General features: G+C 47.2%; 1 protein-coding gene across 1 annotated transcript in view; it reads right to left on the reverse strand.

The window, feature by feature from the left end:
• Nucleotides 1-12883: 12883 nt before the first annotated feature.
• The window catches only part of LOC119446538 (dnaJ homolog subfamily C member 11), a 45766-nt gene continuing 39889 nt past the window's right edge, over nucleotides 12884-18760 (reverse strand). Inside the window, exons 17-18 of the mRNA XM_037710990.2 lie at nucleotides 15729-15858; nucleotides 12884-12992 (exon numbers count right to left, since the gene is read on the reverse strand). Coding sequence (XP_037566918.1) covers nucleotides 12970-12992; nucleotides 15729-15858 — 153 coding nt within the window. The 3' untranslated portion in view covers nucleotides 12884-12969. The remainder of the gene's footprint in view (nucleotides 12993-15728; nucleotides 15859-18760) is intronic.

Consider the following 18760-nt stretch of genomic DNA (forward strand, 5'->3'; position numbering starts at 1 on the left):
AATCGCACAGGCTTTGATGGCGTTGACATTTAGGTGGAGATCAAGAAGGTCATGTTGGACATCAGGCCGGACCGTCAGACAGTGATGACAAGTGCCACTTGGCTAGAGGGCGTGCGTCGTCTCTTTTGAACAGTACATGAACAATCCGTTCCAGCTGTTCAAGTCGCTAGACATAACCACCGTGCACACTCCAGCCCGGAAATCTTTCTTTCGCTTGCAGCTCTTCGCCATGAGATTTTTCTGCGCTTGCATACTTACTTTTACTATTGTTGCTAATTTGCGTTTTTATTGCGATAGCAATTATATGGACACTTCAACCGGAATTCTGCCGTCGGCGTCGCCGTCGCCGTGAGGTTCCGTATAGATAAAATCTTCAGCGCGCGCCGTATGCCCGAGCGGAAGCGTGCGGGGACGCGCGCTATCACGGAGAGCGAACGCACTCAATCTCCCACGCGCAAGCAACGAAGCGGGAAGCCAGCGCCGGAGGGAGCGGGGGGGGGGGGGGGGGGGGGGCGCAATTCTACACTGCCAACAACCGCGCTCGTCTCACCCGCACCGTCTCTTATCTCCCCACGGCTCTGACCTTTATGCGCCGTACATTCGCCGCTCAGTTTCCGTTGAAGCGATAGACCGCACGTACCTTCGCCGCTGCGGCGTATATATGCGCTTGCTGCCAGCGTTTTGACAGTCGTTGTCTGCAGTCATTCAGTGTGGTCTATTCATGTTTGTTTCTGCGCGCTCACACCATGCTTGTTCATTCAGTTAGTAATAGTCGGGCCACATTTTCCAACGCACGCTACACATGTAATGCTGCCCGGATCGGCAGTGCAGCGCTACAGGTGTGTCCCTTCGCACGCGCGCTGCCCAGGGGAAGCGCTTCTCATCAACACCACCGTTTCACACGCGCCTTCTCGTGGTCATCGAGTCTCTCTTCATGTAGGTCTACTTACGCCGCAGCACACCTGCTTACTTAATCAGCTCATGTTTACTACAATTCATGTAACCGAAGTAAGGTGACCGAAGTAAGGTGACTCACCGAAGTAAGGTGAGCTACCAAAGCCGCTCACCTTACTTCGTATGACATTGCTGTGTTGCTATCGCATTCATTGCTTCGCCCTTAGGGCGAAACTGTGACATTTTTTTTTTCATGTATAGTGTGAAGATTGCGCTTTCTTATTAATTTTATGAGTTATTTATTGCCTCCTTCCTTCGTCCGCTGTTATGCCTAATGGCGTTGAACGTGGATGACTAAATAATAATAAAAAAATAAAAGGAAACCGGAGCACCTCTCACCTCCTTCGGCCCCATGCGTCTCCAGTGCATTTCTAGCTGTTCCAGAAACCGTGAGCTGTACGTCAAGGTAATGCATGTGCAATATTGCTCCAAAATTTAACCTGGAGGTTGAAATCAATGCGGAGCCCCCAATACCCACTGTCAAATTGTGGCTTTGTGACTTGAAACCCAACCGAAACTCGATTGGCCAGAGGAAAGTATTGGCCACGGACGGAGAAGGCAATCATTCGGTATAAAACATCGGTTTATGTGCCACGAGCTAAATATCGCAGAGGACGCCAGATAGGCTTACGCGGACCCGACCAAGTCCTGCCCTGTCGGATTGTCGGGCCGAAATTCGGTCATCGGGTTGATGCAATTTGTAACGGCAGCAGGGTCAGCTCAAGCTAGATACATGCAGCTAGAACGGTTCTGGTCGGCTCACATGCCAAGTACTCGGTCGACTCTCTCGCCACGATAGACTGCACACGCATAAATCCGGTTGGGTCTCTCGGTCCGACTTCTAACTCGATTGGATCGTGTCGAGTTGGTGTAAGCGAAGCCGTATACAGAAACCAAATTCATTACGCGTAAGTGGATGGGGAATTTGCACTCCGGTGTGTAGTTAAGATGACTAACGCACTGCACGTGAAACACCCAAGCGACAAAAATGGTTCAATCTGATGGACGAGATCGCATATAAAGAACGGTTAGGCGAGATTATTTATACATATAACTCAACCGGCATCACGGTAATGCGTTATTTGAAATCAAAAGAAGATGCACCAGCGAAGAAAGAGCGTTCTGTAAATACAGAGCAACTATTTATAAGCGTAAAGAGGAAGAAGAAGAAAAAAGACAGCAGTAATCAATGCATGTAGCAGAAGAGATATCCTGTCTCGGGCGCGAAAGAAGTGCTAAATATAGCAGGTAAAACCACCGTTCGTCAAAGGCGTTTTGAAGACGAGTCGCTCCTCTTTTAGTTTTATTTTCGTCTTTTTTTTTTAAGTCTCGATATACGCGGTTTGCACAACGCCGACAGACAACGAGAGGGTATAGGAAGAAGGGGAAAAAATAGAAAAGAAAGAAGTTATCTTCATCGTCGTTTTCTCATTCTTCAACCAACATCGTTAGGACCCACGTGCCCGCGAATGCTTTCATTCGAGCGTAATGCGGAACCCTGATGTTTCGCCGATGTCGTCTCCGGAAATTCGACGGGTGATAAGTCTCTCCTTTCGGGGGCTCTCAAAGATTTCACCTTGCGCCAGCGCCTTTCGTGATTCGTTCTTCTCTCCCGTCCATTTCGGGACACCGCTTTTGAGCTCTCGGCAATAATCTTCGCGGATAAAGAAGCGCGAAGAGCGGGAGAAAAGCAGAAAACGACATAACAAAAAAGAAAGTAAAATGAGCATTGCCCTTCTCTGGTTCCATTTCTCTGACTTTTCTTCTTCAATTTCACTCTCTCCAACCTATTTCTTTTTGATTTTTACCTACATGTTCTCAAATGTCGTTTTGATTTGTTTTACATTTATTTTATTCACAACTAACCGTTTATTAGTCAGTCCTCGAGTGTGGGCGTGCGACCCTAACTCAAATGCTCTTGACTATACACCGACATACTCGCACTTCCGTCGCACAGGTAGCAGTATATAAACCATTACAAATGGTTTCTCTTACTGATCAAAAGGGATGTTAATACTTATTCAGGCCTGCTCCTTGCGCGCGACGAAATAAACAAAGTTGGAAAACTGCTTCAGACAGGAGTCTTAACCAGCAAGATTTGTTCTACCACGAAATGGGGGATTCGCTTGCTGTAGCCTGTACCAGCAATAAATACTGCTTCACTTGAGTAAGGAAAGAAATTACGCTCTTTAGAACGGGACATAAAACAGACGACATACACAAGCGCATGCATTATGTCGTCTGCTTCATGCATGAAGTAGACGACGTACAGTATGTGTCTCGCTTGTACAGTCTGCTTTATGTCCTGTTCTTGAGCTTTGACCGAAATTTGCACTATGCACGCCGTGTTAACGGTGCTGGCGACCACGTGCGTTAACGCGCGGTAAATCTTGCCGTAACTGGCAAACTGCAGCAGGTGCGACGCAGACAATCACCCCATTACGTACCGTACGGCGAGGTCCTCTTCCGTGCTAGGGCAAGGCTAAAACTTTACCGGGGTGTATAACACATTTCAGCGGCCCAAAAGACGAGATCCTACAAAGAGGTGGCAGGGCAAACACTTGTCACTTTTCAATTTTTATTAGACCTAAAGCGTACAATGTAATTATATATACATGAACTGTTCGGACCTGTAGCCGAAGGCTATAGTAATGGGTCCAATAGAGAAGTGCAATAGTGCACGCAAGTATTGGTTCTCCCGCGCACATTGAAATTGCTCAGTCATAAGTGAGGTATGCACCAAACTCACAATGTTTATCTTGAATAAAGAGAAGAATAAAAAGAAAACCGATGACCGGCCCTGTCTCTTGTTCTGCATCATCCGGCTTAGTTTTTATCTTTACTGCCGTTAAAACACGATCTACTGTTTTCGTTTTGTTTTTGAAGCCAAGTTTCTTCTTTTTTCCCCCTACCTTTCTAGGATTTGGCGTGACTGGGACGGTCGGTCGGCTTCTCGCCTAAATGGTTCAGTAAAAGCTGCCGCGCGATGATGATGATGATGATGATAATAATAATAATAATAATAATAATAATAATAATAATAATAATAATAATAATAATAATAATAATAATAATAAAGATCACGTGTACGATAGGTAGGATCTGAGCCAAGGTGTCCCGGGCAGCAGCCCGATGATCTACTACTCATCAGGTACAGGGCGCATGCATACGACAGAATAACCTGACCAGTCATTTCCTCGTGGCAACTATAGCACTTCGAGATGCCATGCGGCATTGTACCGTGTTTGGGATGGGCCCATGTCGGCGGCAGAAAAGACGCGCCCGGCGTTGCGCGTTGTGTACTGCTACTATAGACGACAAAGGCAAGACACACGTTTGCGGCAAAGTTCACGCACAGCCACGAGTATCGCCGTCTTGTCTGCGCTGTACTGCGAGACGTAACCGTGTGAACCCGCTCAAGACGACTAAGCTTCATCTTGAGAAGAAGGGGGAAAAAGAACGCCGGGACAGGCGCAGTATACAAGGTACAAAATATCTTAGGCTTCGTTTACTTTGGCTATCACCTTCCATGCATGGTTTCCGCGGGAACTTTTTTTACATATGCGCATATCATATCCCACACTTGCGTAGTGGGCTATGTATGACATATGCCGTGTATAGCGAAGAGGTACGGATGAATTTTGACCAATTCGGTTTTATCCCCGAGAGCGCGTCTAAATGAAGTTCCCGAGCGCTACAGCCTCCCGCTCCTACACGAATCCATCCAAGTGACTCGCGTTAGCATTTTAAACGAAATTCTGCGGCGTTACGTGCCAAAACCACGATGTGATTACGAGGCACGCCATATAGTGGGGGGCGTATTTTGACCACCTGAGAATCTTTAACGCGCACCTAAATCTATGTGCCCGAGCCTTCTTGAATTTCGCTCGCTTTAAAATGCGGCCGCCGCGACTTCTAGTTTCGGCACGCAGAGCAACGCCTAAGCCACAATGTCACATTAGAAATGATGAGCTGCGGCTCGTCGCCGACGACACACACACAAAACACCACTGCGAATTTTAAAGCTTGTAATTGCACCGTGGAAGGCCTAGACCGCTTGAGCGTAGCAGACGACCTTTCGCAGAGTGAATGCACGCATAGCAATGCCGTGCGCTTTAAGTGTTCGCGTTGGCGTTCTAGCTCCAAGTACCTTCGTGTATAGCATAGGATTTCTATGCAGAGGGTTATATATATATATATATATATATATATATATATATATATATATATATATATATTGACACGTGCTTTTGGTTATCTTTCACCGGTGACTCCTTTTCTTCGGCTAACAAATGTTTAACATTATCGCTCGGCGCAGGACGCGCCTGCATGTATCGGAAGTTTCTCGAACGTTGTCGATGCTTCTATCCGTTGTCTGTTGACACCGACGCTTATGTAATCTGATTGTATGAGCGACGCGAATTGTCTAGTAATTTCTGGAAGCCACGAGGGCACCAGGGATTATTCTGGAACCTTCGATGACTCATGTAGAAAAGCCGACGCGTTTCGCCGCTGATCAGATTTCGACGATCGCCGACTGTGTTCGCCGCTATCGTTTCGCTTCGAGTGCAACTTGCTTTTGTGGACACAGGTTCGCCCAATAAAAAGTCTGTTTCGTCATTCACAGTTTTGCGACTGTTTTCTTCACCGCAACTACTACGTGACAATATATGCAAATTCAGTGACGGCAGGTTGTTTTTCCTGTATTGATAACTATTTTTATAAATATCTAAACGAGCACTAACGCCGTACCATGACGATTCCGAATGTATCGCGTGCACTACATTTGTCAAGGGCGTGTCGCAAGATCTTGTTGCGCATGGTTGTAAATAGCACGTTTACGATCGAATGCCAACATCCTGGCCTCCAGCAAATCCTCAGTAAGCTAAAAAATCCGCTCCGTCCTTGCCACCTGAATTCGCGGCGCATATAAGCTATGACGCTCAAAGGCTGGCGGAGGGCACGGACGCACCAGCCTTAGTGTCCTACAGCAAGTGCGTCTCAGACACATAGTGGCCGCACGAACTAATAGCTGAACGAACAAGCAAGCGAACGACTAAGCGAACGAGCAAACGACTAAATTAACGACGACTAAACCAGCCAGTGAACGAGCGGGCGACCGCATGTTTTCTTTGCGAGTGCTCCACCCCCGCATCGTAACCTTCACACACTTTAAAGCTCACGCGAATTAGCACGGTACAGTCTGTTTCACACTTAGGAGAAAACTCGGAGCAGCCTTGCAGTGCGCTCCGAGTTTTCTCCTAAAAGTGTGAAACAGACTGTACGTACGTCTCAAAGACCTCTGATGCTGTAGTTCGGCGACGAACGCACCCCGTAACTCGGTTTCGGGAGAGCATGCACGCTTTTCATCGGTGCCTTTGTATCGCAAATCCACCGGGTGGCCGCCAACGACGAACAAGTACAAAAGAGGCAAGCAAAGCTATTCGCTCCGAAGAAAGCTAGTAAGTAACCACAAAAGGCAGAGCTGCTTTCCTAAGATGAGTTTTCATGCTCGAGCCTCAAATGTCAAAAGGATTGAGCTGAATCGTAAAAGTTTCGTAATCACGTTTTCACACGCGCAGTTTCGCGTGCCCGCGAATTCAAGCCTGTTGGCGTACAAAACGATTAAGCTTCTTGCCTTTGCTGAAACTAATTTGGCATCCGAAGGCGCAGCAGATCATGGTGATAGAAATTGCCGTGAAGCGACGTCGCACTTGCCGCAAAACATAGTTCCAGGCGTTCGCAAACCAAAGCAACACGGAAGAGCAACGGCGCCAACATGTGCTCCTCGCCAGCCGGTAGACGATTATCAGGCGAAAATGGCGATGGAGCGCGATCGTAAACAAACGCAGCCAGCGCCCGGCGGCGCGATGGCCCACGTGATGTCATTAGGCCAATACCGACGCGACGACGGCCTCGGACAGTGGGTGCGAATAGGAGGCGACATTCTTCAAAGCGTGACGCTACTTTTTACATTGAGGGTACGGTGGCTAGAAGGGGCCACCGTATTGAGGGGTTTTACACCTACCGGACTACGTGCGCCCTCCGTTGTCGCGAAAGTGAAGCGAAGTGGAAGCGCGTAACGTTCGAATTTAACGGCCCCACGCCGAAGACAGTTTTAACACACACGAGCCCACCAACGCCACGCGCACCGCCACCTTCAGTAGCGGCACACTGTAAAGCGTGCGTCACCGCAATATTACGTTAAGTGAGGAGAAGCCGACAGACTGAAAAAGCAAGAGTTTTACCATAAAACTAGGGGTTCACCGTTTTCGGTGTGCACGCTTGTCGCACGTAAAAACGTTGCACTTAGCAATTGTGATAGTTGGGAAACAATTTTTTTCCTTTTTTTTTTAATGCGATGCTAAAGTTGGTCTCGAAAGTATGCTCTTTCGTAAACGTTATCATGGTAATGTCATGACAGTGCAAATTTCAGTACGCCACTTGGCTGCTGGTGTGTTGCAGCTAGGTGTGCTGACGTTACTCATAAAAATTATAAGAGTGCTGCACCCACACCTTCTGGCTGCGGTTACAGTGGCTAGAATGGGGAAATGTGACGAGTGGCATGCAGCGCCTACGGGGCGAATACATAGCTTGCACTGACGTCAGTGAAAGTAATTTTGGGATATGCGTCCGCCATGCATATGAACCGCTCGCTCACTCTCCCACAGTCGTTGCAAGCCCCGCAAGACGTGTTGTCATCATGGTCATGTGCATGATATTTGGTTGTTCCAACCGCAGTGACACCCGCGGGAGAAAAAACCCGACTAACAGCAACTTCTTTTCATTACCGAAGATCGTGGAGGAACAGTGCGAGCGCACGAAAGCGTTGAGCACGAAGTGGCGCAGCCTATGGCTGGCGCGCATTAAACGTGCCAACTTAGACATCGAGAACCGCAACCTGCGAGTCTGCGGCGAACACTTCATTGCAGGTAAATAATTCCTTTCGACTTTGACAGCGTGATAACGGCGATATGTAAAGAAAGGTTAGTTTTGTAACTTTGTTCATTTTGAGTTCTTAGGGAAGCCAGCTAAACTGTTCGACGAGACGGACCCTGGCTGCGCTCCGTCGCTTAACCTCGGCTATAGCGCCACGAACACGGATCCCTCACGACACCAACGCCTCGAAAAATGACGCGCCGAAAAGCGGCAACCGGACGCCGAAAAGCGGAAAGCCGAATTGCAGGAACGGCGTGCTGAGGCCGACGCGGCAGCGATCCAGCCGTGTGCCGATCGGCCCCTCTCGGCACACCCGACTAAAGAAACCGACGCTGACGAAACCGGCTACTCGGGTTATGCAGCCGAGCGTCATAACCAGCGAGACACCGCGGCGGATGCTTTAAAACTATGTACAACCAGTTGAGAGACTTGAAAGTGAAAAAAAAAAAAAAAAAAACCCTCTGCGCTTACCTCTCCAAGTAGGAGCACTTTGTCTTCTCGAGCCTCCTCGCCGACAAACTCTTCACCCAACCACTAGTGAAATAATTGTGGGACTCCAGCGATTTGTAGGCTTTCATCTGGTCCAGGGTCACAAAGCTGGTGGAGAATACCAAGTAGTTGACGATGTCGCCGTGAGCAACACTTGGCAACAGGCTGGCGTCGGCACTTGTGTCCATTCCCAGGCGCAGTGTGTAGGGATCGACATTCTCGCACAGTTGAATCTTTTCTTTGTACCGTACAAGCGCAGATCCAATCAACTGTGTGAAGTAGTAGTCCTCGCAAAATGGCCGTGCAGTTGTAAAAGCTGGCATGTCCAAGGCAAAGACGAATAGAAGCCTGTCACGACACAGAGAAAACAACTGCTCGACGGATTCTAGCAGTGCGCGCGCGTCAGACTAGCGACAAGCGGTTCGCAAGCATGGCGGCCGCGACAGCGAGCCCGCGGATGTGATGTCACGTGCAAGCTATCTGAAGCCGCCGGAAGGGAGCCGCGAGGGGGCGCGCACTGTTGTTTACACGTTGTTGTTTACACGTTGTTGTCTACTCTCACGAGTGAAGCCGAACGGAACGGTCGTGCCGAGTGGAGCTCAGCGCAGCAGGAGCAGCATACCAAAGGGATAAGTTTAATTTATTTCATTTTTTTTTTGCTCATTTGGTTGATAGAAGTGTTAGGTTTGACGTCATCCGCGAGGAGCGCTACCGTCGTCCGCGGTTGCCACCATGTTGGCGGTCGCCGTCCCTAGGCGGCTTAGGCGCTGGCAGTAGCGCAACGGACGATTCAGCGGAAGGTTGCACTTCAGATAGTCAATTGATGTGTTCGGTGACTATAATGCACTTAAGTGCATACGCACGCGGTTTAGATAAACCTGAGCGATTGCGCTACGAAGATAAAGTGCGCTTGTGCGGCGGCGTCGACCCACTTGAGCTGAAAGACGCTGAACTTCAGCGCGTTGTCGCGCTGCTGCCTCGCGTGGATTTCACCGACTATCTTGTGCACGGAACAAGTTTTGTGTAGCACGAGCAACTCATACAAATCCATGGAAGGCCATAATTATTTGACGAGCGGCTAGGTGCAGCAGCCGTTCGTCAAATTGGTGTTGTCGTTGTGTGTCGGAAAGGTGAGCAAGCATCCGTCGTTTATTTTTGTTCGCGTTTTTTTTTTTTTTTTTGTGTGTGAAATAGCCGTGTGAATTGTGTGTGCATCCCATAACCACGGTAATTGGATGTCGCGGTCGGAGAGGGATTAGATGCAGCAGTTGCCAGCGGTTGTTTTCAAATGGTTTTTTAGACCTCCACAACCACTGTGTGCCGTGCATGTGTTTTAGTGCTGGTTAGAGACGCGCAGCTTTCGAAAGAAACAAGTATATTGTATTTGTAACTTCTTTACTTTTTAATGACCGTCAGCATTTACGTAGTCCCGTAAATGGCATTCATTGACATCGTACAAATTAGCGTTAACACTGTTTTATTTTGAAAAAGTAGTAAGTGCTCCAGCTCGATTTGCAGCCACCACAATATTCAAATTGAATTCAAATTTTTAGATCTCGACGCTTAAGCTGTCTGTTTGTACTCGCAGCTTCGTCATTGACAGTCATTCAATAAAAGCTGCTCGCACCGTGGCTTCTCATAAAAGAAGACGGCGACACTGCGCAGTTCACCATTATGCCGCTGCTGCATTGGCGTACAATCGCGGTACGTATAGTCTCTCCGTGCATTCAGATACACTCATTCAAGTACTTTCTACGTAATAACACGCACTCACGGCTCCGCGCACGAAACACTGCTGTGTGCGAACTACCCACGACGGCTTGGACGAGAGCAATCTCCAATACTTCCGCGACGCACGGACGATCTGACGACCGTAAACATGGCGCGGCTGCCCGGCGATGCTGTCGCCGCCTCGCGGATCAAGGTTCAGTGCATACCCCCTGATATATATATATATATATATATATATATATATATATATATATATATATATATATATATATATATATATATTATTTCATGCATTTTTAGTTTCTTGGTTTTTGGTTGAGTGTTAGTAAGTAACGAATAATATTTTTTTCGAAGTGGGTTGTGGCGCACGTGTTGCATGGTGTAAGCAGTGTAGGGCGGCAGTTTTAAACCATGTTAAGAGAAGCTAGTGGAGGTAGCCGGATAGCCAGATTTCCGTAGAGCTTACCGTGGGGCTTTGTTTAGGTATTTTGGCGGGCTTTCTCGTTAGGTGGTCGGGCGGGCGATGGCGCGGCAGGCTAGGAAAGTCAGAGGTGATGGCGAGCTGGTGCAGTGCGAGGAGTGCAAACGTTGGTGTTATTTGGACGAGACGTACTTCGCAAGTTTAGCCGACGCTGAGAAGGCTAGCTTCGCGTGCAGGCTGTGTGAAGGATTCAAGGGGGCTGTGCGGCGGATGGAAGGGGAAAGGGCAGCTAGTGTTGAGGAGTTCAAAGGGGAGCTGAAGGTGGAGCGAGAGCGGATTGAGCTCGAAACTCGGATCGGCGAGTTACTTGACAGGGAGGGGGCCGAGGCCAACCTGGTAGAGAGAATAGCTGGCGAGCTTCAAGAAGAACGGGAAAGGCGGCCCGAGCTCGAAGAGCGGGTGGAGGCGCTAATGGCACAGGCGGCGCGTAATCCCGGGTCGGAGCAGTGTCATTTGTAAGCACCAAAATGCGTGCATATATATATATATATATATATATATATTCGAGAGCAGCCTTCCACCACTTGCGAGACAGCTGTTCAACCTCGACGGTTTATTAAGCAGGCCACGCGCTGAAGAGAATGACGCTGGCCATGGTGATGAGTATATACATATGAGGAAGATGAAGGGGTAATATAATGCTCACAATATATATATATATATATATATATATATATATGTGTGTGTGTGTATGTGTGTGTTATTGTTTGTTGGCTTCTTATGATATGCTTATTAAAAAATCGGGCCCCTCGGTTCCCTTTCTTCTCGTTCACTGCATAACGAGGGCTCAAATCCGGCAACAATGATGCCTGTAGGTAGCATATGTGGGTTTGTTGACCAGTTGCCATCACCCAAAAAGATGACGTGCTCGTGACGCCTGCGGCAGAAAGGATGTTCCACATCCGCCCTATGGTTTGTGAGTGGTGGTGCTGGCTAACACTTCCAGGGTTAGTTCTAGTTGTAAAACATAAATACCCCAGAAAGTGGATGGGAAAACGGTTCCGCGGTAGCTCAATGGTGAGAGCATCGCACGCGTAATGCGAAGACGTGGGTTCGTTCCCCACCTGCGGACAGCTGTTTTTTCATCCATTTTCATTAATTTAGCATTTCTTTAATTCAATTAATAAGTACAGGTGGTTTCCCCTGTGTTGTCCTAGGTGTTATTGTTGGTTGGCTTCTTATGATATGCGTATTAAAAAATCGGGCCCCTCGGTTCCCTTTCTTCTTGTTCACTACATATATATATATATATATATATATATATATTATACTTGAATTCAACAGTTAAGAAGACAGGACAGCCCTCTTCACAAGTTTTGAGTGTACTGCAGGAGCTCTTTGTCTTTTTGTTCCAACTACCAGCACATGCACGTGTTAAATATTGAAATTATAATGCCCAGAAATAAATAAAGGTCGTTGACCCTTCCACTCCGTGAAGACGGTTAACCAGCGAAGCCGAAACGTGCAGCCCCCCGGTGTTTATCACTGCATTAATCCTGAGGGTTCATTAAAGTATTTCTCAATTATGAGGTTACACGCACGTTCGGCTGTGACGGAGAGAATGATGTTACTGACGGTATGCCCGCAGTCCGCCGTTGTCGTTTGCGTTCGATGTATCGAGTTTGCTGAACCGCATGGTTAGCAGCATTCACCCACCACTTCCGTTTGCAATTATTTGAAATTAATTGCTTCCAAATTAAATCTGTCCGTTACATAAGATAATGAATGGCTCATACCCCCTTAAGCAATGGCTCATACCCCCGTAAAGCGGCCTCCCCATTATGATGACAGAAGAGAAGTGGAATTCTACGCTGGAATGATGAGCAGCAATGCAGCCAGCTGTGGAAGAAGACGATGACGCTCGAGCCAATGCTGATGATAACACAGGCGATTTCGCCTAGCCATATACGATGTCCCCTAGACATATAAAGCTTCACTTTAATAACTATGCTCTCTCAATGTTTAATTTGAAGCACTATTCCTCGAGCACCTTGTCAAACTTACAAACGATGCTGCTCAATAAAATATAGGAAATGATAATCAGAAATTAGGAAACGATCATTAGGACCACTATCAAAATCATTTTGCTTTTTCTGCATTTGCATTTCCTTTAGCGAAAATTAAAACCAACAATACTGGCGCCATGAATGACCCCACAAGAACAGCTGCCATTGAAGTAGAATCTGTCCTACTATATTTGGTTAACACTGACCCAAAGTAAACAAATGTAAAAGTTCACAGTTGTTTCTGTTAACGAAAATTAGTGAGAGAGAAGCCATGGGACAAAGATAAATCTACATCTATTTTATTATCTTTACAATACTTCTAAATCATCGAGAAGGCAAAGTGAAATACTATTCCACTTCCATTCAGGTTTACGACGATCTCATGAGATGTGCTGCAATGAGAAAGAGAAACAAATAAAGAATAGGTTAATTACAGCTGGTAAAAAGTGCACATAATAGCAACAACAAATGTGATACATTAAACAGTAATGGCAAGTACCCCTCTCTACTGGGGATGTAGGCAGCAGGCCACAAGCTTCAAAGTTTGTGTGCTGTTGGTTTTCACATTCAGCCATCTAACAAAATGTAGTTTAGCTGGCACAAACAGAGAAGTAGGCACGTGAAAAGCACCCACACTAAAAGAGATCACTTCACCCTCTTCAGTTCTGAAATAACCAGCTCAAATGCGTGCAAATCTGTGCCATTCATATAGTAAATGTCTTTGCAAAGAATGAAAAACTTGACAGTAATTGCATGATATTCAAGAGTTAACCTCCTACAGTGGGCATGTAATCGTGGCAGCCACTGCTCACAGCGTGTTATTTGCCATAAACCCTATGATGCATGTTAGTATTCAGATAGTATCCGTCTTCGAAATATCTGGCAAAATTTCTTGGTGTGGCATCTAGGATTGCCCTGAACTGCGCAATAACAAAGGCTTTTTTTGGATGTATTGAATGTGACAGGGATGCATTCATGGTGCACTGACGAAGTGAATGCGCTGTTGAGTGTCTGTACAATTTCTATTGCAATAAAAAAAGGCTTAATGTTGTGAGGTGATATGCCGTGATGCGTGCATGCAATGCTGTACAGCATGGGTTCTCGAAGTGGGTTCTGCAGAACCCTGGGGTTCTGCAGACCCCTGCTCTGGGTTTCGCGAGCCACTGATAAATTTTCCGTGGTCCCGCGCTCGCCAATTAAGTGGCTAAAACGGCGAACAAGAGGTGTGCTCGATCCACAGAACCTCCATTACCCATGCCCGAGTGTCAAAAAGCACATCACAGCGTGTAACGGCAGTGCGTGAAGTGCGCAATAAATCCGCAAGCAGCTTGTAGCCACCCAACCTTCGAAAACGGGCAGCGCGCCTAAGCTTTCGCACTTGAATCTCGGAGGTCGTAACTTACCAACATGCGCATTTCTCCCGTTTATAGATAGGGGAGCTGCCGATAGCATGCGCACTGAAGTATACGTCGGAGGAATAAAAAAATTAATGCGCGGAGCACCACAAATGCACGCCGCGAAAGAGCAAACACAGCGCTAGCGTCCAAAAATGAAACGGCGCAGTCCGCATCGCTAGAGTCCTCAACGACAATCGTACGCAATACGTGACTGACAGCAACGCCGGAATGCTTTGTGCTTATTTGTGCCCTCAAAGCCCTTATTGTTGCGTTAATCGCCACGCGTAACACCGCGTTGGCAGCTTGCCGCGTGCTTCCATAAGTGCTTAGTCGCCATCTGTGATCGCGTCGATAGCCACCACAGTTTCGTCCGCAGCGGTTGCGGCAAACAGTAGTTTCGTTTTGACTCGGTGCGCGCGTCGGCTGCTTGCCTTCATAACTGCGTAGTCGTCATCCATGATCGCTTCGATAGCGACTGCGGATTCGTCCACACTTGTTGCAGCAAATGGTAGTTTCGTTTTGACTTGGTGAGTGCGTCGGCTGCCTGCCTTCTGAACCGCAAGGTTGCCGTCCATGATCGCGTCGATACAGGCTGCTTTCGTCAGCAGTGGTTGCGGCAAGCAGTAGTTGCACTTTGACTGAGCGCAAAAATGTCATAGATTAAGAGCACCGGCTATATCGCGATGGACGGACGATTTGTTGGTGACCAGCTCCCTAGCGAAAAAATAACCGGATGTGTGCGCGGTAGTGAAAAACGTGTCTGCAGATGAAGACGCGCGCCGCGGCCGCGCTGCGAAGGATAGGCCTCGCAACATCGAAGGCCTCGCAACATGACAAGAATTTCAGCTTCCTCACTGCTTTTACGCAAAATAGAAACAAGATTTGCTGATGCATTGAGTAAATAAAAGCGTGTTGACGTAGTAAGCATTCATTTATTGTTTTCTTGATACTCTGTATAATTCGACATTACTTAGGGACATTTTAATTCGGTTAATTTGGGGGGGTTCCTTGGCGCTTCATGGAGCTTAGCAGGGTTCCCCGGAACGAACATGCTTGAGAACCCCTGCTGTACAGAAATGAAATCTAATCAAACGAAGGGTTATTATTTTAATAATAAAAATCTGCTTTCAGTTATGTTGTGCACCATGGCAATGACAGTAACGAAACAAGGTAACAGCAAGTCAATAGGTGCACAGCTGTTGATGGTTTTTGGTGCAAAGGTTAAGAAAGGAAAGAATAAATGAATAGAAAGAGCGCCGGGAAGAGCATTGGCACTCTTTCCGTCTGTTACTTGTTTCCTTTCTTTACCTTTGTGCCAAAAAACATCGACAGCTACGCACGAACTAGCCCAATGCCTTACTTTGCTAAACAGGTGCACATAGAGCATTTTGTTCATTGCAGGAGCTAAGTGTGATACTACAGTACCACACAATGTTTTAAAGGGATGTAAACATATTGAGACTGGCCAAATAATATAAATTTCTTTGCCTAAATTGAGAGAAACAATTAATAGGCTGCCTAGAAGCAAGGACTATTCGATTGTATTTAAAAATTCAGATGTTTGCATAGCCCTATTAACAAATTACGTGACACCAGCAGATATATCAGTACAAGCAGTGTTATGAACAATGTTAACAGCCACAAATCTACTTAAAAATCTCTCTTCTCTTAGTGTTGCACAATGAGACATGTCAAGATGACCTGACCCAAACTATGAAGAGGCCTACTTACACTCTTTTGGGATGCGGACAGACTCTTCATCAGCCAGCCTGACTTCGTGCTCCAGATTCCTGAAGCGGTATCTTATATGCAGCGATTTGGGCTCACCCAGGCAGGGGTCGTAGAAGCCGGGCAGGTTGCTCTGCACATATGACAATAAGGGAAATGGGCCTTGTGTTTATTTCATGAGCGTACTTGGACTAATTATTATAGAATGTAAAACACATCCTGGCAGGTGGTGCAGGCTAACCGTCACAAGGTTAAAATTACACATACATATACATTACAATAGACTATTAAAGGGAATGGTAATTTGGAAGCACATAAAAACACGGACACGAGAAGAAACGAAGACAAGCGCTTGTCTTCGTCTTCGTTTCTTCTCGTGTCCGTGTTTTTATGCGCTTCCAAATTACCATTCCATGATGACATACCAACAAGCCCACATCGCCACTCTCGAATATTAAAGGGGCCCTGACCCACCCCTCGGGAGCGGTGAAAAATACAGTCCGCGGATAGCACACGCTGCTGTCAACATCTCGGCCATGTTCTGCAGTCGTGCTCGGCGCATGGAGCTCGCAAGCGGAGCGCGAGGTCACCTTTCTCTCAAACGCTCTCTTCAACGGAAGCCTGCTCCTCAATCTTTTCTGGACGCTTTATTTCGAAATAAAGCGGATTCCCATTCTCGGCTGCTATTGGACAATAGGCTGACATCAATCAATAAGGGTGTTCAGATCAGTGCACTTCTTCCTACTGTTACTGTGTATACTTATTGACCCAGTTTAATTAACAAGCTGAAGTAAGCGAAAGTCTACTTTTGAATTTCAATAAGACTTACGTACTTCCGGAAGAAGCCGACTATCGCCTGCTCATGCTCGGCCACGGGCGCCCACGTAGGAATTAAACTTTGGCTTATCAGTGTTGTAGCCATCATTATGGCTACAACACTCCTGGCCGCTCCCTCCTAGCCGCTTCTGGTTAGATGCCTTGGCACACTTCGCTTTGTAATGAATTGTTGATAGCGCTTTAAAATGTGCAAGTTGGATGTGGCTACTATGTGTCGGTCAAGCTGGTGCAGGACAAAGCCGGTCCGCACCATGTAGCAGAGCGAGACAGGAGCATATGTGCGCGAAAGCGCACTCAAGCCAAAACATGTACAAAGCAAATGGTGCAGTTGCATGGAGCTGCGGTCTGCTACGTAGCGCAGATACCGCGGCCGCCGTGGGGTTCTGCGACAAGTCCACTGGCTTAGGGTGCCTCGATGTCCTCCTTGCCAGCAGGTGAGGAGGACATCGGGACACCCTAACTGGCTGAGCACACTGCAGCTCACTGAGGAAAACCGCGTTTGGCGCGTCATAGGTGCCAAAATCGAAAATAGTGGCGTCTACGTGAACATCCAAAATCAAATTTGAACTGCGTGCGACGACGATGTTCAGTGGGCGGAGTGCTGTGGGCACACCTTTGCAGTGCCAATCACTGAAGAAGAAGCAGAAACACCATGAGCAGTGTGTTTCATTGCCAATAACTCCACTTCTGCTGAACGCATTGAAGAACTTTTTGCAGCAAAGTATTTCTGAAATAGTCTAATTTAACTTCAAATGCATTTCTCCACTTCGATAAAAAGTGGTTCAGGGCCCCTTTAAAGGGAACACCTAATAAGAAATAAAGCCACTGGAACAGTTCTTCATTTAGAAACAAGTGGCTTATATACAATAAACTCTACCCTCACTATAATGAAATGAACGGGACGGCAAAGAACTTCAATGTAAGCGGTAATTTGGTAAAAGCAGTTGCACCATAAAAGTAGCGACAATAGTGTCCTAGCTGTTTGGCAACACCACACAAGTAAATTAAAAAATGCCCAAGTACTCCACCTAAGGGACGGCCATCCTTGTCTGTTTATTCCGCCACGAAAAAGGAATTCAGTTTAGTCTGCTATAAGTTTCTGCGGGGCGCAGGCAACGCCAATTAGAACTTATTCAAGCATTGTGTAAGTCTGTAGTCACCGCTGCTACATTCAGTTCTGCTGGAAAGTCGGACACAGACACTCCTGCATCTGAGCTCTTCATGTGTTACCGGTTCTTTATCGGGACTACCTAGTGCTGCATCTGCGATCTCAGCGTATGTATCGGGGGCAATACGGGGAACAGCGGTGCCAGCGAGCATGAATGACAGAGAATATCAGTAGCACCGAGGCAGTCTATTCTGTAGCCTTTGTTAGCATCGTAAGCGTCAGTATCCTTTGCAGAAGGCTCTTGCAGTAAAGCTTGCATGGGAAACCATAAAATGAACAACTGAACCACTTGCAGATTTCTCAACACAAGGGTCACACAAGTTTAAACAACAGCGCGCAGCCAGTTCGTAGTCACTGCCGCGGCATTCAATAATGTTGTTATGAAGCAGATGCAGGCACTTCCCGTTTCCGCGTTATTATTGTCAGTATTTCCTGAGGTTCTTCCTGTGTTCCCAGTTCTTCAATGGAACAACCCAACGCCGCATCTATGTTCTTGGTGTCCGTGACGGGGGCCAGCGCTGAACAGGGATAATATCTCAATATCCTTGATATTGCACATTGAGCACCTGCACGCCCACACTGGAGCAATGACTATGTGGCACATGCGTGCACCGCAACGATGAAGTGAGACACTTTCCAAAACTGGCAAAGCTGCCGAAACTGAACAAGCTTAGTCTCGATGTTGTGCGCTGTGCACTCACACTGGTGCAGTGACTACCGTGGTGCATGGGCACAGGATCTACAATGAAATCAAAGAGCAAGCCTAGTCCGCTTCTCCCATGTCGCTTTCCCATGACCATTAAGACTGGGAGCACACGCGATCTGACAATCTCAGTCTACGGCTTTCGTAGGTGGTAGGCACAGCAAGCCATTTTCAGCCAAAGCCGTGAATGAAAGCTCTAGACCATTAAAACACCAGTTCTCCATTTCTCTGAGTCACGTTTGAGGAAATCCAGAAGGAAAAGCTTCAACTGGCGGGTGCATGCCATTTTCTTCCTGTCGTTGGCGAGGCAGGAAGGTAGCGTAGGTC

Source organism: Dermacentor silvarum, chromosome 3 (genome assembly GCF_013339745.2).
Source record: "Dermacentor silvarum isolate Dsil-2018 chromosome 3, BIME_Dsil_1.4, whole genome shotgun sequence".
In the NCBI taxonomy this organism is placed as follows: Eukaryota; Metazoa; Arthropoda; class Arachnida; order Ixodida; family Ixodidae; genus Dermacentor; species Dermacentor silvarum.